Here is a 23,621-nt window from a genome sequence, read left to right as displayed (position 1 = left end):
GAAAAGCACTCCAGAACCCTCAGAAACCAGATTAGATAGCTGAAATTCTTAGATCTCTGAGACGAAGTTCCTTTTCTCAACCATCAAGTGACGAGTGTGAGGACTAAATTTTCTGAGACAGATTGTGTAATGTAATAATAGAGAATGCTACCAGCATATCATGGAAACAGATTTTTAAAAAATACTTTATTGATGGGGTTTTTTTAAACTCTTGCCACCCAATACTATCCCCACACACGTAAACCCTCTCATAAGAAGTTCAGGGCTTTTTAAAGTTACTCAAAATAAACTAACAATCGGGACTGGCAGTACGTGCTGTAACTTACAGCTTTTGTAAGGAAATACTTGCTAATTAGAGCTCTACACAAGTAAAACTGACTGTCAGGGAAGGGAAGAGGTTCTTCTCACTGCAAGTGTTCAGTTCAAAGCTGGATGACCACTTGTAGATAAGTGGTCGAGAATAGACCAAATATTAGATATAATAGACCACATGTTTGGAATAGATGATCAGTAAGTCCCCTTTCTAAGACACTTTGCCTTTCTCAGTCCCAATTTATTTATTTAGAGGTATCAAGGTGTTGGGCTCTGAGGCAAGAAGCCCGAGAATATGACCATGGGAAAGTAACTTCATCTTTCTCTGCTTCATGTTCCCCGTCTGTAACATAGGGTCAATAATAGTTCCTATTCCACAGGGTTGTTGTGAGGGGATTGGTTAACCATAAGGCATATATAAACCATATATAAATGCTAGTTTTTTGTTGTGGGGATCAAATTAGAGAATTTAAGCAAATTACACTAAACTATAAACTAAGATTACAAATTATTATGATCATCATGGCATGTATTTAAGTAGAGTGGATTGAGGGTGGTATAATCAGAAGTATAAAACCATACCTGAACTTATAATTACTATTCTGAATACTATAAAATTTTTGAGGCGGCCTAAATGGCTCCGTGACTAGAATACTGGGCCTGGAGTCAAGAAGACTCGAGTTCAAATGTGGCCACAGACACTAGCTGTGGGACTCTGGGCAAGTCATTTAACCTCCTTTTCTTTAATCCACTGGAGAAGGCAATGACAAACCATTCCAGTATCTTTGCCCATGGGCAGTATGGTCCACAGGATCATAGAGTCAAACACATCTCGGGAATCACTGTCCTTTTTTAGCTTTAGTGTGGAAGAACTTTATGGGTCATTTTAGTGAAATTGAGGCAAATAAGTGAAATGTATTGACTGAGACCAAATAATTAACAAAGCTAGAATCTGAACCAACAAATATGTTTTTTGGGTTTTTTTTAACCCTTTTTTAACCCTTAATTAATTGATTCTAAGGCAGAAGAGCAGTAAGGGGTAGGCAATTGGGGTTAAGTAACTTGTCCAGGGTCACACAGCTAGGAGGGGTCTGAGGGCATATTTGAACCCAGGACCTCCAGGCCTGGTTCTATCCACTGAGCCACCTAGCTGCCCCCAACAAATAAAAATTTTAATACAGAACTACATTAACAAAATATTTCTTGAAGACTACAGCAAAGATGGAAATTACCAAATAGGGATTATTTAACTTTTTGGACTTATATCCCATGTCCAGTACATAATAGGTATTTTTTAAATGCTTTATTGATTGACAGGTCCTGCAGATCCAGGAAAAACTTTAAAGTAGAGTACTTGGGACAGACTGTCTTCATCCTAGAACTAGACCAGCTAGCAGTGGAGAGGCTCATTCACAAAAGGCTGGCCACTGTGAAACACATACAATTGCAAAAAAGCTCAGTCCTCTGCAGTCCAGCGGGAGAATGGATGTAAAAATATACAGAATCATGTAAGATGAGGGCATTGATGGGGATTCTCCTGCCAGTAGACTATTAATCTCTGACAGGCTAAGCCTCTGCACTTAGCAAGGTGCTTCTGTGACTGAGTCCTCATAGCCATTCACTAAGACTGTAGTTCCCAACAGTTTCATCCCTGCACTGATGAAATAATAGGTCTAGAAAAGATTTATTTTTATTTTAATGAAGTTTTTTTTTTAAGATAATCATTTTGTTTTATTCTTATTTTTAGTTGTGTCTAACTCCATTGACCACATTGGGGGGTTTCTTGGCAAAGATACTGGAATAATTTGCCATCCTTCTCCAGCTCATTTTACAAATGAGGAACCAAGGTAGAGTTCAGAGATTTGCCCAATGTCACACAACTAATTAAGTATCTGAGGTTGGATTTGAACTCATAAAGGTGAGTCTTCCTGATTCTGAGCCCAGCACTCTATAGGCTGCATCACCCAGCTACCCCAATAATCCTTTTTTTTTAAGATAAGCATCCTAGTGGGGGCAGCAAGTAGCTCAGTGGATTGAGAGCCAGGCCTAGAGATGGGAGGTCCTAGGTTCAAATCTGGCCTCAGACACTTCCCAACTGTGTGACCCTGGGCAAGTCACTTGACCCCCATTGCCTAGCCCTTACCACTCTTCTGCCTTGGAGCCAATACACAATATTAACTCCAAGACGGAAGGTTAGGGTTTAAAAAAAAAAAAGATAAGCATCCTTGTGTACTGAAGGGATCAGGCTAAACAAGTGAAGAGAACCTTGAGCTAGAAAATCCAAATTAAGCTTGAATGTAATGGCTTTTAGTAGCCATTATTTTCCACTATTGTTTGTTGTTAATGATATATCATTATTGTCTCTCCTCACCTTACCTCTTCCTCCATGTTTAACTACAATAAAGTAAAAATATTTTAACAAAATATCAGTGAGGTGGCGAAATGCCAGATACGGAGTTAGGAAGATCTGAGTTCAGAACAGACCTCAGACACTAGCTGTGTGACCCTGGGCAAGCTACTGACCCCTGTTTGCCTCAGTTTCCTCAGCTGTAAAATGAGCTGGGAAAGGAAATGGCAAACCACTGCTGTATCCTTGCCAAGAAAACCTCAAATGGAGTCATGTGTCACAAAAAGAGTCAGACACGACTAAAAACAACCGAACAGCAATTTTAAACAAATGACATGTAAAAAATAGAATTAAAGTGGTATAAGGAGTCATTTACACATATTCCATTCGACTGTTGTTCCTGAATATTTACTTCAAAATGCAACAAAATGTTTTCCTCTTTCCTCAGGAAGACTATGATCGCCTGAGACCTTTATCTTATCCTATGACTGACGTCTTCCTTATATGTTTTTCTGTCGTAAACCCAGCCTCCTTTCAAAATGTGAAGGAGGAGTGGGTACCAGAATTAAAGGAATATGCACCGAATGTACCCTTCTTATTAATTGGAACCCAGGTATGTCTGATAATGAGCCTCTTCCTTTTCTAGTCTTTCTCCTTTTGCCTGGGAAACCATCTGACAGAGGTTTGATCATGTTGCTTGCTCAGAAACCAAGGACACCCCAGTGCCTAGATTAAAACGCTCTATCCTCATCCCTTCCTACCCCTAGAGCCCAACTTAACCAGTCAGTGTTTTTGATGAACAGTTGTCCCACCTTCCTATCTTAACATGCTGAATTCCCACCTAATTCAAAGTGCAATCATGCCTCTGATTTCACCAGAAACAATTCCCTCTATGTTCCTCCAGAACTCTGTGCCTTTCTTATAGCATTTCTTCCATTCTGCCTTCAAACACATTTATATATGATTACCTAGTTATACTATATGTAATCATATTTAAATAAAAATAGTTCTATATCTCCCTACTAATAGTGCCCTCTGTGTAAACAAAACATATCTGAAATGAATTTCTATCCAAGAAAAAAAGATTACTGGTAACTGCTGTAGTTGGGTTGGAGGTATTGGCTGGGTCACTGATAGCCTTGAGGTTTAACAAGTAATTCAAACTGGATTAGAGCTAAATTCTAGTCAGTTTGAATTAAATAATGCTGAAAGGAGCAACCATAGTAGTTTGAGGGGGCAAAAGCCTCATCCTTTTTTCTCCATTTTCTTTAGGAACATGGGAAATAATTGGAACTAAATATTTTATTTAATCTTTACAAGACTTGTAATTTTGGCACATTTTTTGGTCTTTTTTAGATTGATCTTCGAGATGACCCCAAGACTTTAGCAAGACTTAATGATATGAAAGAAAAACCTGTATGTGTGGAGCAAGGACAGAAACTAGCAAAAGAGGTAAATGGATCATTCTTAGTTATCCTGTTTCAAGTAAACCTAATCTTATTAAGATGTATAAAGTAAAAATAAATGTCAGAGATGAACTTATGAATATTTGCCTATAGTTTCTTCTAAAAATTAAACTTAAGAAGCCAGAAATATGGGCAGAAATATAGAGGAAATTAAAATGCTCAAAGCCTTTCTTGGCCCCTATTTAGACAAATAACCTTTTAAAGGGGAAAGAAACTTAGCATCTAGTTAGTGGAGCAGCCACAAGATTTCAGTGATTTTTCAAAGAAAATTGTCAATCTTGCAGCATGGTTTAGAAATAATGTTCACCTGTGATTTTTCTCAAACTTCTTATAGCATTAATCATGATGGCAATAAGCATCAGTCAGTCACTTGAGAAAATAATAGTGGCACATATAAGACTTTTCTATTAGAATTCTTAGCCTCTGGGTTAAGAACTAAAAGAAAATAGAATACATTGGTTCTGGCTTCACATAAAATGTATATTATCCTTTGTAATAGCTAGAAATTAAATGTAAATAGGGTGTCTTTCAGATATCAAAAAATTCTTATCAGAAGTCAGAAATAAAACATTTTTTAAGCAAAAAACCCACAATAGTTTGCTTTAGAATACTCGAAACTGCATAATTATTGCCCTTTTCCCCCCACAGATAGGAGCATGCTGCTATGTGGAGTGCTCAGCTTTAACACAGAAGGGCCTGAAGACGGTTTTTGATGAAGCTATCATAGCCATTTTAACTCCAAAGAAACACACAGTGAAAAAAAGAATAGGATCAAGATGCATAAACTGTTGTTTGATCACGTGAGACAGGGGTCCACTGGCCAGGAATACCATGTATTTCTTTCTCACTATAAGAAATGGTACAGATAAATAGACCTCTTGCAGGTAAAGAAGTTTAGGAGCTGAGGTCAAGAAAGTAACTGCCTTCAGAAATATGTGAAGTTCATTAAGAATAGCCATCCACAGGCCAGGAAGCAGAAAACAGCATCTGAAGCCACAATCTGTTACAAATACTTTATTTCAGCTAGAAGGTACAATCTCTCAGGGGTTTCATAGTTTAAAAAGCTACAACCACACCATCTTGCAACTGCATAAAAAAATGCTGTAAATGGAATTGCTTGGCTCTGTAGTAATACTTCAGAAGGTTTGAATCTTCTGCTTTGACCACATAAATTTCTGCACAGTCTTTATGGAATCTGCACAAAGAAACACCTTCTCTTTTTGCTCCACTTATCTGCTCTTGTATGTGAGCTGCTTCCTGTTCCTGTAAATCCATACAGGAGAGATGAGAAGACCAGCCATGTAACCAAAGGTGGCTCCCAGCGTACAAGAGATGGGCCAGACCTAAGGAAAGAGTGTGGAAGACAAGAGGGAGAATGTTTTGTACTTGAGCACAAGTTCTGTGTAATCTAAACATTTCTATTTTAAAGCTTAACATGCTTTCCTAATGAATGCCAAAACTGTAATAAGATTGTATCTGCATTTATCATGAACACTAAATGCTGTATAGTTTTTAGTTGATGTGCATTAAAATGTATCTGGGCATCTGCCAACTATAGATTTAGTTTGATCTTCCCAAAACTTGCATGATAAAAAACATGCTAAAACTTGAGTTTTGGGTCAGATTTATTAAATATCCTCCCATTCTGCTGTATATTTTGGGCTCAATTAAGATCTCCAAAGCAGTTAATTTTTATAAAAAAAAAAATTTTTTTTCTTGCCCTGTTGCTGTGGATGTGTACACTGGACGAATAAGAAAAAATATATGGTCACCAAACACAGAAAAACCTTTGAACTGTATAAAACAGGGGAAGAGAACTAGAAATCCAAACATGTTACATGAAATTGATCACAGAGCAGATAGTGTCAAAAGAAGTCCTTTTGGGACACCTCCCCTCCTCCTCTTCCCCCATTCCACCACACCCCCCCCCCCCCCGCCCAAGAACTAGGATTGAATGTCCTATAGGTTTCATTTCAGACTTGATAGGATAATAAACACACAGAGCTAGAATGGACTTAGTGATCATCCAAACCAGGGGTTCTTAACTTTGTTTGTTTCATGGAACCATCTCAGAATGTTTTTAAATGCATAAACTAAAACACAAAGGATTTCAAAAAGGAAACCAAATTTTGAAATAAAGTTATCAAAATATTTTAAAAAACAAGTTCATGGTCATTAGGTTAAGAACTCTTGATTATAGATCAACTACCTCCCTCATTTTTATGGATAGGAAAATTTGGGGTTCATAGAGGTGAAGGGACTTGCCCAAGATTATATAAGTTCTAAGTGGTAGAACCGGAATTTGAAACCAGATCTTGACTCCCACCTCCCACTCTTCTTTTAACTCTAGCCTCTTAATCAGTTTCTTGAGCCTTAAGATTAATGCATTACAGGGAAGGAATAAGGAATGTTGATTTTATTTGCCCATTGGATCACAGAATTTCAAAGCTGGAAGGCGTTTCAAGAGGTTGTCAGTCCAAACCACATGTGAAAAAGGATCCTCTCCACAATATGCTCCCTAGTTTTTGTTCAGAGAGCTCAATTCCCATTTCCCCTTTTTAGCTCTTTAGGCCAAAATTTTTTTCTCTGCAACTTCTGCCCTAATTTGTGGTGCCCATAATTGAAGTTGATATTTCCACACACGGTTTGGTTTGCTTTCTGATTCTGCCTAACTCAGGTGTGAATCTATCTCTATTAACTTTCATCTTCTTAGATTTGGCCCAATATGCCAAACCATTAAGATCTTTTGAATCCTTTCATCCAGTACATCCCTCATAATTCTGAGTCATTGACATATTTAAAAAGCACATCATCCATGCCCCTATCCTAGTCACTGATAAAAACATCAAACAGCACAAGACCAAGCACAGATGATTCTAAGACTTCTCCATTTGGGGTCTTAAGCTGACACCAAACCATTAAAAATTACTATTTGGACTACCCAACCATTCAACTCATTCCAAATTCAGCTAAACATAATAGCTAGCTTATTATTTTCCCCCCATTTCAATCCCCCCACAAGAACAACATGACAGCAAATATTTTTAAACAAATATTTTAGTAAATTGTACCTCATTTGCCCTGTTCTACCACTGTAGGAATCACACCCAAAATCAAAATGCACTAACTAACTCTGAACATCCTAGTCATGTGGCTCTTCCATCACTCTATTCTTTTTGTATAAGTTCTCCACTTTCTGAGATTTTCCCAGGAACTGATGTCAAAAGTTCACTGGCTCATAGTTGGCAGAGAACATTTTCTTCACAATTTTGAAAAATGAGGGCATTTGCCTTTCTTCAGTCCTGTAGTACCTCTCCCATTTTCTTGGTACAGGTTGTGCAATCTTAAGGAAAAGGATTGGTTGGTCTTTTTTTGTTTGTTTTATTTTAAATATATTCATCTGTGAGTATATATTTTATTATACTGGAATTTCTAGTCTTTGACATGCATAGCATGGTATGACTTTAAAGTAATACTTAGTTTTTACAGCATAATCCTTTTGGTAAAGGAACCCCTTTGCTAGAAGTCCAAGACAAGCTGGCCTAGTACTAAATAACAACACTCATGTAATCGTTCAAACAAGGTTCAATTATCCTGAGAGTAGTCAGAAACTAAGGCAAATTTTCATTCTTATCAAGTATTTATTAAATATATATGCCACTACATACCCTCATTACTATGTCTAAATATATAGTACATCCTCAAATCACCTGTCTCCAACTCTTATATAAACATAGAAATCAGGCAGATAATTTTAACCTCAGAGTACCCTACACCACCATTTTTTTACTTGACTGTAAAATGTTAATTCTCCATTTCCACATTTCAGAGTCAAGATAATGTATCCAATTCAAGTGGCTATGAGGATTGTAGAACATCTAGTTTTTATAGCCCAAACCATGATTTCTATTATATTCAGTCTAATTTCTATAAGGTTCTAGGCATAAGCTGATTAGTTACCATGATTAAACTGCATATTTCTAGGTAATGGAACATAAGATTGTTCCACTTGAGAAATATTTCAGTACTTAAATGTGCTGTCAGTCATTACATCATAATACAATGGCTTCAACTGTATGTTAAGACTATAGGAAATGTTTTTTTTAATACAAAGGCTTCTGCAGAATAATAAATGTTTACATCATGCTTCTCAGTTTATAAAGTGTTTTCCTTACAAATAGCCTGTGAAGCAGAGTATATTCTCTCCATTTTACAAATGAGGAAAACAATGCTCAGATGGGTTAAGCGATTCCTAAAATAAGATCAGACCTCTCAACATTCACATGAGGAACAGGTATGAGAACTGGGTCTTGAGCCTAGGTGATTCAAGGATCTTTTTCATTGTACCACTTTATAGGATTATTTTACCAGGAAAAAAAAGTAATTTTTGTATCATCTAAGTTGTTATTCATAACTAATTGGAGATGATGACTTTGGAATCAGAAGGCCTGTGGCAGAATCTTGGCTATTTCTACATATTTACCTGTGTAACCATAGGCAAATCCCACAGCCTCTCTGAACATTAATTTCCTCACCTGTATAAGTAAGGAGTCTGAAGAGATGATCTCTATGGTCTAGCTCTAATCTCTAAGGAACCTATCATCTAGAACAAGAAGAATGACCATTTGCCATTTTCAATTAGATTTGGTGGTTTGTTGCTTTTAGATCATAACCCTGAACAAATTTTTTAAATAGTGTGAACTTCAGATATCTAGCTGGGCTCCTTTAGAATACCCAAGCCTATCAGCAGCAGATATACTTCAAAGCTTGGCTTCTATAAAGACAGGTTTCAATCAGTGTGAACAAGTCAGTGAAGTAGTCGCATTATTTGAATTCATACTGCATAGTTCCCCTGGGCTGGAACCAATTGCCAGATTTTACACAAACATTTTGCAAACTCAAATACATGCACCCGCTCCTGGCTGGGGAGTGGGGGACAGGTGATCCGAATTCTAGTTACAACTCTGTCAAGTTGTTTTATTTTCCTCACTTGTAAAATGAGCCCCTTCCAACTCTAAAATTCTAAAGATTTTTAATTTTACTTTGGTTCACAAATAAGTATTTTTCAGACCACCAGGCTTTCATCTTGACATTCCAAAGACAAAACATTCATCATTGGTCTTTAGAGCTTTAGCAACGATGCTAATGTCATCTGTGATTCTGAGGTGCCTTAGGTTGTACTCTTGACCTTGATGAGTTTGGGGTAATTTGTCCCCAATCCAGAGCTTTAAAAATGAGCATTTTCTTATAGTTACTGCTACTTTAACTCAACCAAAGATTTGGGTTTTTTTGTTAGTATTAGGAGGTCATTGGAAATGGCCTTTCAGTAAAATTTCAATGCTTGAGGATATTTTTTAAAATACAATAAAGCAATTCCTTGATAACAAAATAAAATCATTTTATAGAAATATTAACTAACTTGGAAGACCAAGTCTAAAATTACATTTTCAAAGGAATTATTATTAAGTTTGATTATACAAATGCAGGAAGTAAATCCAAATAACTTAAATTGTTCTCTTGTTGTTTATTATTATTCTTAATGAATAATAAACTTATAATTAGTACTTTTTGCATAAACTGTGCTGAAGTCCTTAAATTTTTTTTTCCTCTCTGAAACTGTTTTACTTTCTGCTTAGTGCATTATCTTTTATAGCAAAGGAACCTCAGCCCAGACTAGGTTAAGCTTTCAAATATTCCAGATTAGTAGTGCCTGAATAAATTTTATCATAAGAGTATTTTAGTAATATTTATTTCAAAATATTGCTTATATGTGCCATCCCATTATTAAATTTAAATACAAAATAATAGTCCTGTTTTTTTCCTAAGTGATCATTGATTTTTTTGGTTCCATATTAACTTCCGGATTACAAATAAAGTGAATACCTAGAGTTGAGGATGTATGTAAAACATTAATTCAGCTTCTTATCCTGTATATTAGTCTATATTTAAAACTCAAAGATAGCTTTTTTGGTAATAAGTTAGGAGAATTTGTAACTTGAATTGGTCTTCTTTATTCCTTTTATTTTCACTTTTCCTTTTGTCTACTTACTATGGTCAAAGCAAGTTGAAACCATTTGTAGTCAACAACTTCAGACCATTTGTAGTCTATTAAAATCCAAAAATATTTTCAAAGGATTGGTAGATCTCTTTAGCAGCCCAGCTCAAATTCCAACTTGGGAAAATGAATCTACTCTCCATAAATCCCTATCTAATTTCAGTACTGTGCTCCTGAGCATTATCTATAAATAGCTGAAATTTTTTCCAACTTGTGGTCAAGTACCAAAAAACATAAAACTAATTTTTAAGTGACTTGTTTAGAACTATTAACTATGATTCAGAAATATTGCTTTTTAAAATTATTTTACATACATCTAAAAAGACAGTTGCCTTCTCGCCACCAGCAACTGAAACTACTAATATAGAGGAATATGAATGCCTAACTTCTGGTACATGTCCTAAAGCCATCCCAGGCCAGGCCATGTAATATATTATGATTGCTTAGTCTTATTTTACTTTCTTGAAAGAGAACATATTCCAACTGAATAGGTTATATTTTTTTCTGTCACATTATGATTTTATTAAATTGAATATTGTTTGAAGTAAATGGGCCTGCCTAGATTATGGGGTTACACTTGTTAAGTAAGACTTCATTGCAAGTCTTTTTTGTATTAGAATTTGACTTAAAACAAGGAACAGTAAAAGGCAGTCCAGGTGGAGCAAAGGGGATCAATGACAAAAGCAAAATTGCCATAAGCTCTCACCTTTGTGAAAGGTTGCTATTACTGGCTACCTCCCCCTCAAGACTTCCATTAATGCTCGCCATTAAAAACTAAGACATGCCAATATGATGAAGAGCATCTTTTCTTCAAATGTTATCTCTACTTAATCACTTATATCCATGGTTTTGATAGCAATGACGATATTTTACACAAAGATGACCTTTTTTTCAATCCTAAAGAATCTCAATTTAACATGATACAATAAACAACAAGCATTACTTGCCTACTGTGTGCCAGGCACAGAAGACACAAAAACAAAAGTGAAACAACTGCTGCACTCAATAAGCTTACATTTGATCCAAAAAGTCATACATATATAGGCAGATGTATACAAGCCAGATACAAAATAAAAGACAGACCTACAAAGAAGAGTCTTTTTGCTCAAGAGGCACCGTGGCATAATGCAAAGAGAGATGGATTTGTAGCCAAAAGATATAGTTGTATGACTTTTGAGCAAGTCACTTAATGATAATATTGCATTTGACATCGTGTCTTAGTGGAAAGAGGATTTGAAGTCAGAACCTAGATTCCAACCCTACCTCTATTACTATCTGTACGAGTGATATTCCCTCATCTATGAAATAAAGGTGAACTAGATGATTTCCAAAATCCTTTGCTACACTAAAATTTCCTTTATAGAAAGGTGAGTTTAGCTCTGCTTTGCTATAACTGACTCCCAGGCACAAGATGATTAATCAATTAACAAGCATTTATTAAGAGTCTACTACCTGCCAACCACTATGCTGGGTGCTAGGGATAATACAAATACAAAAAAAAAAAAAGGGAGTGAGAGAGAAGCAATCCCTATTCTTTAGGAATTTGCATTCTATCAAATAAAACTGCAGTGGCAACCTGAGCTGGCTAAGTACATTATTTTGTTCTCTTAGACAGAATGCTAGAGTAAAATTCTGTATAAAAACAATCTTTTTAAAAAAAATTGTATGTGTATACATGTGGGTATATATATTTAAATATATATTTCTTTTTCTGTTAACCCTTACCTTCCACCTTAGAATTAATACTGTGTGTTAGTTCTAAGGCAGAAGAATGGTAAAGTCTAGCCAGTTAAGTGACTTTCTCAGGGTCACATAGCTAGGAAGTATCTGAAGCCAGATTTGAACCCAGGATCTTCCATCTCTGGGCCCAGCTCTCAACCCACTGATCAACCCAGCTGCCTAGACACATGCACACACACATATTTATTTCTGTATGTTCCTCGTTCCTATGAGTCCTTCCTTAGTTGTACAATATGTCTTTCATATCATTTTCCCCATTTTGCTGTATTTTTTTTCTTCTTGGTGTCTTTAATCTTACAAAAAGGTTGTATAGATTTATTACATTAATAACAGGAGTGAAGTAAAGAGGTACAGAAGACTAAACAGAAGAAAGGATGAAAAAGGGAATAAATCTTTATATAATGCATATTACATGTTAGGGACTGTTTGTGCACTTAACAGATATCTTACTGGCTCCTCACTACAACCCTTCAAGGTAGGTACTGTTATCTCCACTTAAAAGTTGAGGAAACTGAAGCAAACAAGGGTTAAGTGACTTGCATAGAGTTACATGGTTAGTCATTAGCTTAGGCTGGATTTGAATTCGGGTGTTGCTGGCTCAAGGCCCAGCTATTCCATTTCACTGGCTCTAAATAACAGAGGAAATAAGTTTTGGCAAATTCATACTTACACAATAATTGATGTCTTGGTATAAAAGATGTAACTTTGTTGTACCACAAATATTCAAATTTTATAGAGGTATTTAATAAATTCTGAACTGAACATAATTCAATAGTTAGCTGATAATTTGCATTAACTTAAATAATTTGGAGAAGGCAGTTGGGGTCCCAAGAATTATTTTTTAAATCACTAAAAAAAAGGCACACCTCTTCAATCAAGAGGAAAACTTTTGGGGCATCTGGGTGCCTCAGTGGATTAAAAGCCAGGCCCAGAGATGGGAGGTCTTGGGTTCAAATCTGAATTCAGATACTTCCTAGCTGTGTGACCCTGGGCAAGTCACTTGACTCCCATTGCCCAGCCCTTACCATTCTTCTGCCTTGGAACTAATACATAGTATTGATCCCAAGATGGAAAGTAAGGGTTAAATGAATAAAAAGTAATCCTACTGGCCTAATGAATTCTAGAAGAAATGTTAACATCTAGTATTGTTACAAGCAGATTCAAAGATACCCCTACAAAAAGGATAGTTAACTACATCATGTGAAATTATGGGGAAACTTGTTTATTCCAAGAAGTATTATATAACCTTTCCCCCTATTTTTCTATAAGAAAAAAGTCCTGTATTTGTTTTCTTCATTTAAATAAAAAGTTACTTGTGTTTTTTTTTAAAATAAAGAATTCATCAAAACACATGAGAATGCTACGTGGTTCTCAAAGTACCTAGCTTATGCCAACATTCAAAACTGATTTTTCTCTCATAAATAAAAGCACTTAAGAACATTCCCATACTCAATAAAAATACTGGAAAGCACAGATATAAATGAATTTTTTCCTTAAAATGGTAAAAAAAAGCATGTACCTAAAACCATCAGCAACTATTATTTTTAAAAAGGAAGAAGAAGAATAAGATCAGGAGTGAAATAAGGATGCCAATTGTTATCAATATTTAATATAGTATTAGAAATGCTAGCAATAGCAATAAGAAAAAGAAAAGGAAGGAATCAGAATGGGCTAAGAGTGTGTAAAAGAGCTATGTTTTTGCAGATGACATGAAAGTATATGTGGAAAATCCTAGATATTAAAACAAAAAGTTAATCAAAACTATGAATAACTTTAGCCAAGTAGCAAGATATAAAATAAATCTATATAAATCATAGGCACATTTATATGTCAATAACAGGATCTTACAAGAAGCAACAGAAAGAGATCTCTCATTGAAAACAACTACAGACAATAAAATACCTGGAAATATATACCTGTCACACAAATCCCTACATGAACAGAATTATTAAATTATTTTTATACAAATAAAGTAATATTTAAATAATTGAAGAAATGTTCATTGTTCATAGGTGACAATTAAAATAACAATCCTACCTAATCTATTCAATGCCATCTCAATTAAATTGCCAAAAAATTATTTTATCAAGCTAAGAAAAATAATAGCAAAACTTATTTGGAAAAACAAAAGATAAAAAATATCAAATGAATTAATTTTTTAATGTAAAGGAAGGAGGTCTAGCAGTACCAGATATTAAACTATATAATGCAATAATAATCACAACTCTGGTATTGGCTAAGAAATATAAAGGCAGAACAGTGGAACAGGGCATACAGCAAACAGTAATAAACAATTATAGTAACCTTGTATTTGACAAAAGTATAGATTCAAGTTTTGGGGATAAAGAACTTCTAGGTGGTAAAAATTGCTGGGGCTACTGCAAAGTAGTTTAACAGAGACTAGATATATATAAGCCAATATCTTACAGAATTTGCCAAGATAAGATCAAAATGAATAAATGGCCTAGTTATCATAAGCAAATGAGAAGAAGATTTCAGATTTATGGATAGGAGAAGAATTTATGAGTAAAAGAGATGGAGAGCATTGTGAGATATAAAGTGGATAATTTAGAGTACATTAAATTGAAAAATTATTGTATAAATGAAAAATTATAGCTGAGATTAGAAGGAAAGCATAAAATTAGTGAAAAAATTTTATAGGCAGTTTATCAGATAGAGATCCCATCTAAAATAAATTGAGAGATTTTTTCAAATTTATAAGAATAAGAGTCATATTCCAACTATACATGGGCAAAAGATATAAACAATTTTGGGATGATGAAGAAATCAAAGCCATTTAGAGGTATATGAAAAAATGCTCTAAATCACTACTGATGAAAGAAATACAAATCAAAACAATTCTGAGATATCATAACTATTAGATTTGCTAAAATGATAAAAATACAAAATGAGGGACATAGAAAAATAGGGACACTAATACACTGTAGGTAGAACTGTGGAATTTGGAATTATGCCCAGAGAATTATAAAACTACACACACACACACACACACACACACACACACACACACACACACACACACATGCCCAGAGAATTATAAAACTACACACACACACACACACACACACACACACACACACACACCCTTAGAAGGTCTGTTTCCCAAAGAGACAAGGGAAAAGGGAAAAGAACTGTGAATTTTCGTTTTACTCCACCTTGCATAAGTCTTTAGAATTCTAGCAACCAAGAAGGCATACAACCCCACTTAAGGATTAAGTGGGGGGGAGGAAGGCCTATGACCCGCGTGTGCTAGCAAGTGACAAATCAGAAACAACTGACTGGCCCCCGGGGGCTGTCCTAAGCCAAGTTTAAGCCACCATTGGTACATACAAGACACAGGAAGTATATTTGGCATCACTTCCTGTGAGAGGGACCTTAACACTGCTTTCCTTTTAGATGGTCATGTGGTGAGTGATAAGGCTGACTCCCCTTTCCCTTGGCTTTCTAGAAAGCCTCCTTGGCTGAGGCCTCTGAACTCCTGCCTGCCTCAGACTGGGCTGGAGCAGTTCAATTCCCTTCCCTCTTACCCCATTCTTAATTTCTTCCTTCTATTGTAAATAAACCACCATAAAATTCCATTCTGACTTGAGTATTTCATTGGGATTTAGAATTTAAATCCCTGGCAACCAACTAAAATATATTCAGTCTCAACCTTAAATTTACCCCTTATTGAACTTACTATAAATTCCAAGATATTTATAGCAGTTCTCTTCATGGTGGCAAAGAACTAGAAATTATGGGGATGTCCATCAATTGGGGAATGGCTGGGACAATTGTGATATGATAGTGATGGAATATTACTGTGCTATAGAAACAAAAAGGTTAATTTCTTTAAATTTTTTAAAGATCTACATGAAGTAATATAGCCTGAAATGAGTTAACCATGAGAAAATTATATACACCTATAGAACTGAATTTGAAGAATAATTTATCAATGTCCACCTCCAAAGAATGATCTGAAAAAGAAGAAACACAAAAGACCCATCGATATATATATATATATATATATATATGTATGTATCTTTTTGTCAAATGATACCTTCTATGATACAAGGAATGGAGGGAAGGGCTGATATACCTAGAAATAAATTCAATTGAATAAAAAAAAGGAATTTAATCATAAAGTGAAAAAGATAAAAAAATGGACTTCAGAATTTTAATCATAGTAATGATAAAATACATATGTTCTATAACAGATATAAACTTTGCAGGCATCTTTACTTTTAACATAAGTCAAAATTATTGCTAATTTTTTTAATTTTCAAGAAATTATCTTTGTGTACATTCTAAAATCACACTAATCTAATAAATTCATAAATAATATAATTCAAAGTAAGCATTAAAGTAAGAATTAAAATCATCTATGGGCATATACAATCAGCAGCCCAGAAAATGGAATCATTTCCAGTATGCAGAAAATAACATTAATGTACCATAACAAGTACTTAAAATCTTATAAAGTCTTTTGCCCAATTTAACATTATTTTTAAAATTTTTGAACTAAAATGTATTTTATGCTTTAAGATTTAAAAAATTAATCTTTGAATATAATGTAGGTGGTGGTTACTGACAATTAGGAACTTTATCATGTACTCTAGGTCTCCAGTTCACAGCCTTATAGATTTTTAAAACTTGTAATTACTTTTTTAAATTTAGATTTTTCAAAGTCTAAATAAAAATTAAAATTTAAAACATTTTTTTACTTTTTGAATATATTTCATCATTAAGCTGAATATGCCAGCTTACGAATAACCTCTGGGTGAAATGATTAGGGGAAAGACAGGTAAAATGTGTTGGCTCTTTGGTACTCAAATTTTTAAAATATTCTTTAGTATGTTTTCAAGTTTCTTGCATCTCCCATTGTATTTCCTGTATTTTTAAAAGATGTACATATGGCACATTTTAATTTGAAAAAATTATACTTAAAAATGAAAACATACTATGATCCCCAGTTTACAAATATTCAGTATGTTTGTGTCTCTATATGGTAATAGAAATCAGAATTATGACAGAATTAAGGTAAAATGAATGGGTAGCTTCCATTGTAATAGATTTTAAAATAATGCTCTGCCTATGATCTAAAAAACACCTGAAGGATTGTCACTTTTCCTTTACATGCAAGCACATTTAATAAATATTATTCTTTACACCATATATCCTGGGAATAAAAACCAAAGAGAAAGAACTCTCAGGAGTTCAGCAATACTGCACTGAGAATTAGACAATTGGCCAATAACAAACATGCAGGTGAAGCCAGATTCCCAACACCCTGCTCTTATTGTTTATTTCCATATTATAAAAGTGGCAGAAACACAAATACTGTTTTTGAAATCAGCCATTAATAGACATGAGTTAGCTTCACTAAAGATGAAAATTTACACATATTAAGCTAGTAATAAAGTTAGACTGTTTACATTAAAAGCCTAAATAAAAATTAAAAGTTCTTATAATTAGTGTATATTTTTCACACTCAAAGATGAGGAAAATTATTGTTATTTCCAGATGGCTCTCATTAATGTTATGTCTTATATAGGGAAATGGCCTATAATATGTAAATCAAAGCACTGAGGATACTGAAAATCACTGCCTTCAAATGAGTAAGATGAGGCCTAAGTAGATCTACTTGTCTAATTTATCCATAGGGTCACAGGATAATCAAAAGGAAATTCCTAAAGCTTTGAGGATTCACAATGTACTTTCTAACATGTGTCACTATTTTATTTGTAGATTGTGTCCATTGCAGATACCAGTAACTTTGCATTATTTGCATTTGCATTCCAAATGGCCTTCTTTTAAATTCTGACAAAGTCTCAGCTGGTTCTGAATGTTAATGTCCTCCCACTATTCAGAGAGATGTCCCTTCTAGCTGGCAGCTTTCTGAACACAGGAACATGGTATACCAAGGTAAAAGTATTGGTCAAGCTTATCTTTCTCTGGTAGTGGAACTAGATTACATTTTACAAACATTTATTAAGCTAATGGGTCTCAGGCACTCGGCTGGCTAGGCTCTGGAGACAATGATCTATATACATTCACTCATGGACAAAGTTTCTCTAATAACATTCAGGAACTCAGTATATAGAAATCATTTGATAAATGTATAACAATGGGTATAAATATGGCACATGCTGATTAGGTAAATAAGAAGTAAAGTAGCCAGACTTCAGTCACGAGACAGAGAGTAAAATTAAATTAACCTTACAGGGATCCAGCCCAAGACCTTAATCAACTGGAATAAGACAGACGATGTTAGTAGACATGGCTACACCAAAACAGAACTGTTAGTTTTATCAACATGAGTTGTTGATAAATCACCACTGAGTTCATGCACTATTTAGCTTTCTACTACATTTATCTAATAAAAGACAGAATTTGGCTTAGTATAAGATATTTAAACCAGAAAAACAGCTATGTACAGGAAAACATTTTACCGAAAAAATAAATCAGAAACCAAATTCATTAAATGGAGAGTCAACATAAATGTTTAGTAGTATGTCTAGATGTTAGAATCCTGATTTTGATTTACATAAAAATTTTATATTACCTGGCACTTAAATGTTACTATTTTTTCTTTTGGAAAAAGTTCATGCTTAACAAATATTAACTGCTGTTAACTGAAACTAAGCAAGTCACTTGTCTTGCATACACTCCAATTATTGTCTAATCTGTAAAGCAAGGGCTAATCTTCATTGGTGGTTATTTCCTCATTGAGAGTTCTCCTTACCAATGAAATCAGAGGTCCTATGTGGGAAAAAAAGAAGGATTTCCTACAAATAAAAGTGACTGAAAATGGAGACAATAATATTTATTTTGCTAGCATTTATAAAGAGTTTTTAAGGCTCAGAAAGCATTTTACATGTTATCTCATTTGAACCTAACAACTATGTGAGATATAGATGCTACCTTACTACTGATTTACCAGTGAAGAAACTGAGGCTGAGAGAATGACTTGCCCAAGGTCACCCTGCTCATATCAGAATCTGAACTCAAGTCTTCCTGACTCTGAATCCAACACTATCCACTGGGCCAATTGGCTGCCTCAATACAATATCACACAATGTTGGTAAAACAATTTTTCCCACCTAGATGAAATAGTTTCATATGGGATCCCCCCAAATACTTGAAGCTTACCTCTTGCTCCCCATTACATTTTTAACAACTTTTGATAGGTCTTTCTAAAAGCAAGATTCAGAGGCTCTTCTTGTAACAGTTTTATAATCAAATACAATTTGAATTCTTTAGCTATATACAGAAAGACAATTTTTTTCTAGGTCAGTTAACAGGCTTATTATCTGTTTTTTAATTACAGTGGTGCAAAAGTGTAATAAGAAAGAGCACTACCCATAAGCAATAGAATTTATATGACTTTTTGTACACCAAAAAAATGTAGTCAATGAGCATATACCCTAAATATTTTCAATTCTGTGAAGGTTCTAAGAACCTAAAAACAACTATTCATCTTTTAAACTTGATCAGCTTTTTAAATCAAAATTTTATCTTTTTCTATCCAGTTTCCATCATAACTGAACCCCTTTATCCATGGCTTTAAAGTTAAAGATAAAAAACTCACAAGTTTCTGCAAAAAAAAAATAGAACTTGTAACAAATTAAGGGGAAAAAAAACCTTTTATATCAAAGTTGGCATAACATCCCCACAAACCTTTACAAGTTATATGCAAAATATAAACCCAACAAAATATAATATTTACAGCAGACCCTAATAAATATCAAATTCGAGCACTATCCTGTTTAATTGTAATGAAACAATGTTTTTCAAATATTTATTCTGTCAAAGATTCTGGCTTTATATTTTTCCCAGGGAAGGGAGATAGAATACTAGCAAGTTTAAAGACTTATGGCTGCAAACTTGAATGGGAAGAGAACAAGTATGAAACAGGAAAGGCAAGTTGAAGACAGAATGTGGAGAGCTTTAAATGACAAGCTATGAAATTTATATTTTATGCTGAAAGAAATAGAGCCAGAAATTCTTTGATTAGGGTAAGAACAAGCTGATTTGTGCTTTGGAAAAATCATTTTGGCAGCTCCATCGAGGATGGCCTGGAGAGTGGAACTTAGAAGCAGAAAGACCAAGTAGATCTCAATAGTTGAGATGAAAGGTGATACAATGTCTTAATTAGGGTAGTAGTCATACTAATGGAGAAAAAGACCCAGATATGAGGAATATTATGTAGGCATAATTGAAAGGACTTAGCAACTGAATAGATAGATATAGGGAATAAGAGAGAGGAAAGAGTTTAGAATGACTTGAGTTTGCTAGCCTGGATGATTTAAGGGGGCAGATCAGCAAATTATTATAAGACTCCAGAGAAATGATTATAAAGGCCTAAACTTGGATAGTGGCTATATGAGCAGAAATGGGGCAGATATGACAGGTAGCATGGAAGTAAAATTGATTATACTAAACAACTGATTGAGGACCATCTGAGTTTGATGTGGCAAAATAGCAACCCATTGAACTGTCAATAAAGTTTTTCCTTACATCAAGCCATTGTAACCTCCATTCATTGTCTTGGCTTCTGGGTTTAAACAGAATAGTGTCCCATCCACATCCCAGTCCTCCAGATGGGGTAGAAGAGGCAGCTATAATGTGTTCTTCTCCTCCCTCACCCCACCCCAAATTCTTCTCTCTAGACTTAACATCTCCTAATAACTCAAAACTTTTAAAGCATAGTCCCCAGTCTGCTACTGGATCTAGATCTCCTCCCCAGAGTATGTTCCCAACTACTAGGAATATTCCTAAAATGTGTTATGCCAAAATGAACATAATGTTCAAGATGGGGTCTGAGGAGGAAAAGCACAAGAGGATTATCTCCTCTCCTCTAAGACATGATGCAGCCTCAGATAGCATTAGCTATTTTAACTGCCATGTCCTACTACAGATTCATTTTTTTGCTAATAATCCACTAAGAGCCCAGATCTTTTCCACATCTAAACCGTTTAGTTATGCTTCACTTATCCTAAATATACGAAGTTAACTTTTTTAATGAGTCTATAATACAAATTATTCTTATATAAACTGATCTTAGGGAGGACAGAGGTCAGTCGTTGAGTTAGAAGATTCAGATTAAAGTCTTCCTTCTGACCTTATGGTTGTGACACCAAGGGCAAGTCACTTAACCTACTAGTTCTAGCCAACTCTAAGACTGTAAGATGCTGATCTATATCAGTCAAAGACTTTCCACACCAGAAAATCTCTATATTCTAACAATATCATAGATTCAGACCAAGGGAAAAAAATTCATCTTATTAAATTCAGCCTATAATTCTAATCTGTCAAGAGCCTTTTCAATCCTGTCATCTGTCCTATTACTTATCTTTCCTAGCTTCAAGTCATCTTTAAAATTTGACAAGCCTGTCATTTATTCCAACATACATGTCATAAAAATGCTAAATAGCATAGTCTCGAGAATTATCATTGCAATACTTCATAATATTCCCCACATTTAGAATAAGATGCTGTGCCCCAAAGAGTATTATAAATGATAAAGGCAAAGATAGTACTTTTGCTAATGTCCTATACCGGATAGTGGTTTGGCCAAAAAAAAAAAACGCAAACAGGCTAGAATTTTGCACCATACTTATACTTCCATGCCTCAATTTATCTGTGCTCTCACTGATCCTGGTATTTTTAATACATATCACAAATCATTCACACTTCAACTTATGTAATTCTAGCTCATGTTCTCTAATAGATCTTCTAACAAAGATGTACCCAATGTGTTAAAAGATTTCTTTAATCTCCTTACATTTCATGAGAACCAGTGTAGCACTTGGGCTGACCCATTTGTCAGTTCCTTACCCCTTACTCTTACTATATGACTAGTTCACTTCTTTTTCCAAATATGCATATCAAAATAAATTCCAAGTGGATCAATGACCTAAATATTTAGAATCACATTAAAAATTTTTGAGGGGAATCAAACACTACCTTTTTCACAACTAGAGATCTTAGAAAAATTCTTAACTAGCCATAGTTTGGAACAAATATGGCATAATGAATGTGTATACATGCATACGTACATGAATCATTTTAAAGGCTTACACCCCAGTGAAAATACATATTGAATGACAACCATAGACTATTCACTGTTTCTGATAAAAGACTGACATGGAGATTGTTTACTACTATATAAATGAATCAAATAATCATAAAATCTGAAAGTTGGAAGGGACATCAGAGATCACTTAATTTAGTCTATACATAAAAAGAATCCTCAGAATGACAAACTTGACAAGTGCTCATCTAGCCTCTGCTTTAAGAGCTCCAAGAAGGGCTAATCCATTACCTCTCCAGCCAGCATTAAGAAGTTTTTCCTGACAAGTACATTTGTCTCTTTGTAGCTTCCATCCACTATTCGTGATTCTTCCTTCTGAAGCCATATAGAACAGGCCTAATGATTCCACCTCCAGATGGCACCTCTTCTAATATCTGATTTCTGATCTTGCACTGGTAGATGAACCAATCATTATAAAAATTGAAGTAACACTAATTCACACACCTACTGCTTTGCTTATAAAGTGATTTACATAAATTCCCTCATTTGATACAATAAGGCTATATAACATACGTATCACAAGCAATGCTATTGTCATTTTACAGATGAGGAAAATGAAGCTTTGGTTAATTTACCCAAGGTTGATGGTAGTAGATGGTACAACTAAGTTTGAATGGGGGAAAGGGGAAAGGCAAGCTAGTGGCACAATGGAATAAGAGCCAGGCCTAGAGACCAGAGAGGCCTTAGGTTCAAATATGGCCTCAGACATGTCCTAGCTGTGTCACCCTGGACAAGTCACTTAACCGCAACTATCTAGTAGTACTTATCACTCTTCTGTCTTAGAACTGATAAAGAAGGTAAGGGTTAAAAAAAAGTTTCAATCAGGCCATGGCTTCTAGTCCCTGGCACTATGCAAGACGATATGCCAGCATTCCCCCCCCCCCCCCCACTACAGTATGCTTTATCCTAATTGCACAGAGCATAGTTTGGTAGGAATTCAAATACAAATCGGAGCATTACTGCTACCAGGATTGCCTGTACTCAAATAGAATGTATACAAGCATAAAGGCAAATTTAAATTAAATAAGTATTCAAAGAATGGAATCTGACTTTTGCTTAAAAAAGAAATTAAGTTTATCAAATGATTCTTTTTCTTTTTTCCAGGCTGGAACAGGAACAGCAATAAGATTATAATGTCATATTTACATAGTGCTTTAATATTTGCAAAATACTTTGTATATGTTCTCTCATTTGATCTTCATAACACTACCAACTTCACAGGTTATGTCCATTTTATAGAGGAAACTGAGTTTCAGTGGCCTACTCACTTCCCCAAAGAGTTAATATGTAACCCTAACTTTCTGTTTTGTTTCTTTTTTTAAGAGAGAACCCAAAAAAATCCCTTACTAAATGCAATAAACCCTCTGTAAAATTAATAGGATGTCTACATGTCCTTGCCTATGTCCTCCTTCTTTGTATTTCTATGGTTCTTTTCTGCAGGGATGTATATTTTTGAAGATACACGAAGTTCTTTAATACCAACTGAAAAACCAACCAAAACAATGAAAAATAAAATTCTGCTTAGAAGGCATTTTTTTTCTCTATCGCTAGGATTCAGACATTTAAAAACTTCAAATTCAAAAGTGCTAAAACTTTTAAAAATAT

The 23,621-nt window shown here is 34.7% G+C and overlaps 2 protein-coding genes across 6 annotated transcripts in view; one reads left to right on the top strand and one right to left on the bottom strand.

Moving 5' to 3' along the window:
- RHOQ (ras homolog family member Q) overlaps window positions 1-8,271 on the top strand; it is a 44,077-nt gene extending 35,806 nt beyond the window's left edge. The window contains exons 3-5 of the mRNA XM_001375576.4: window positions 3,108-3,272; window positions 4,016-4,111; window positions 4,774-8,271. Coding sequence (XP_001375613.1) covers window positions 3,108-3,272; window positions 4,016-4,111; window positions 4,774-4,929 — 417 coding nt within the window. The 3' untranslated portion in view covers window positions 4,930-8,271. The remainder of the gene's footprint in view (window positions 1-3,107; window positions 3,273-4,015; window positions 4,112-4,773) is intronic.
- The window catches only part of PIGF (phosphatidylinositol glycan anchor biosynthesis class F), a 79,408-nt gene continuing 60,911 nt past the window's right edge, over window positions 5,125-23,621 (bottom strand). For 4 of the 5 annotated variants that reach the window (XM_007476866.3, XM_016422915.2, XM_007476865.3 and 1 more), the window contains one exon: window positions 5,125-5,468. In XM_007476866.3, the coding sequence (XP_007476928.1) occupies window positions 5,355-5,468 (114 nt within the window). In that variant the 3' untranslated portion in view covers window positions 5,125-5,354. Of the gene's footprint in view, window positions 5,469-22,261; window positions 22,409-23,621 lie in introns of those variants that run through there. The other variant, XM_016422913.2, reaches the window with a different exon arrangement.

Source organism: Monodelphis domestica, chromosome 1, assembly GCF_027887165.1.
Source record: "Monodelphis domestica isolate mMonDom1 chromosome 1, mMonDom1.pri, whole genome shotgun sequence".
NCBI classification, from domain to species: domain Eukaryota; kingdom Metazoa; phylum Chordata; class Mammalia; order Didelphimorphia; family Didelphidae; genus Monodelphis; species Monodelphis domestica.
This window is presented reverse-complemented; position numbering and strand designations above follow the sequence as displayed.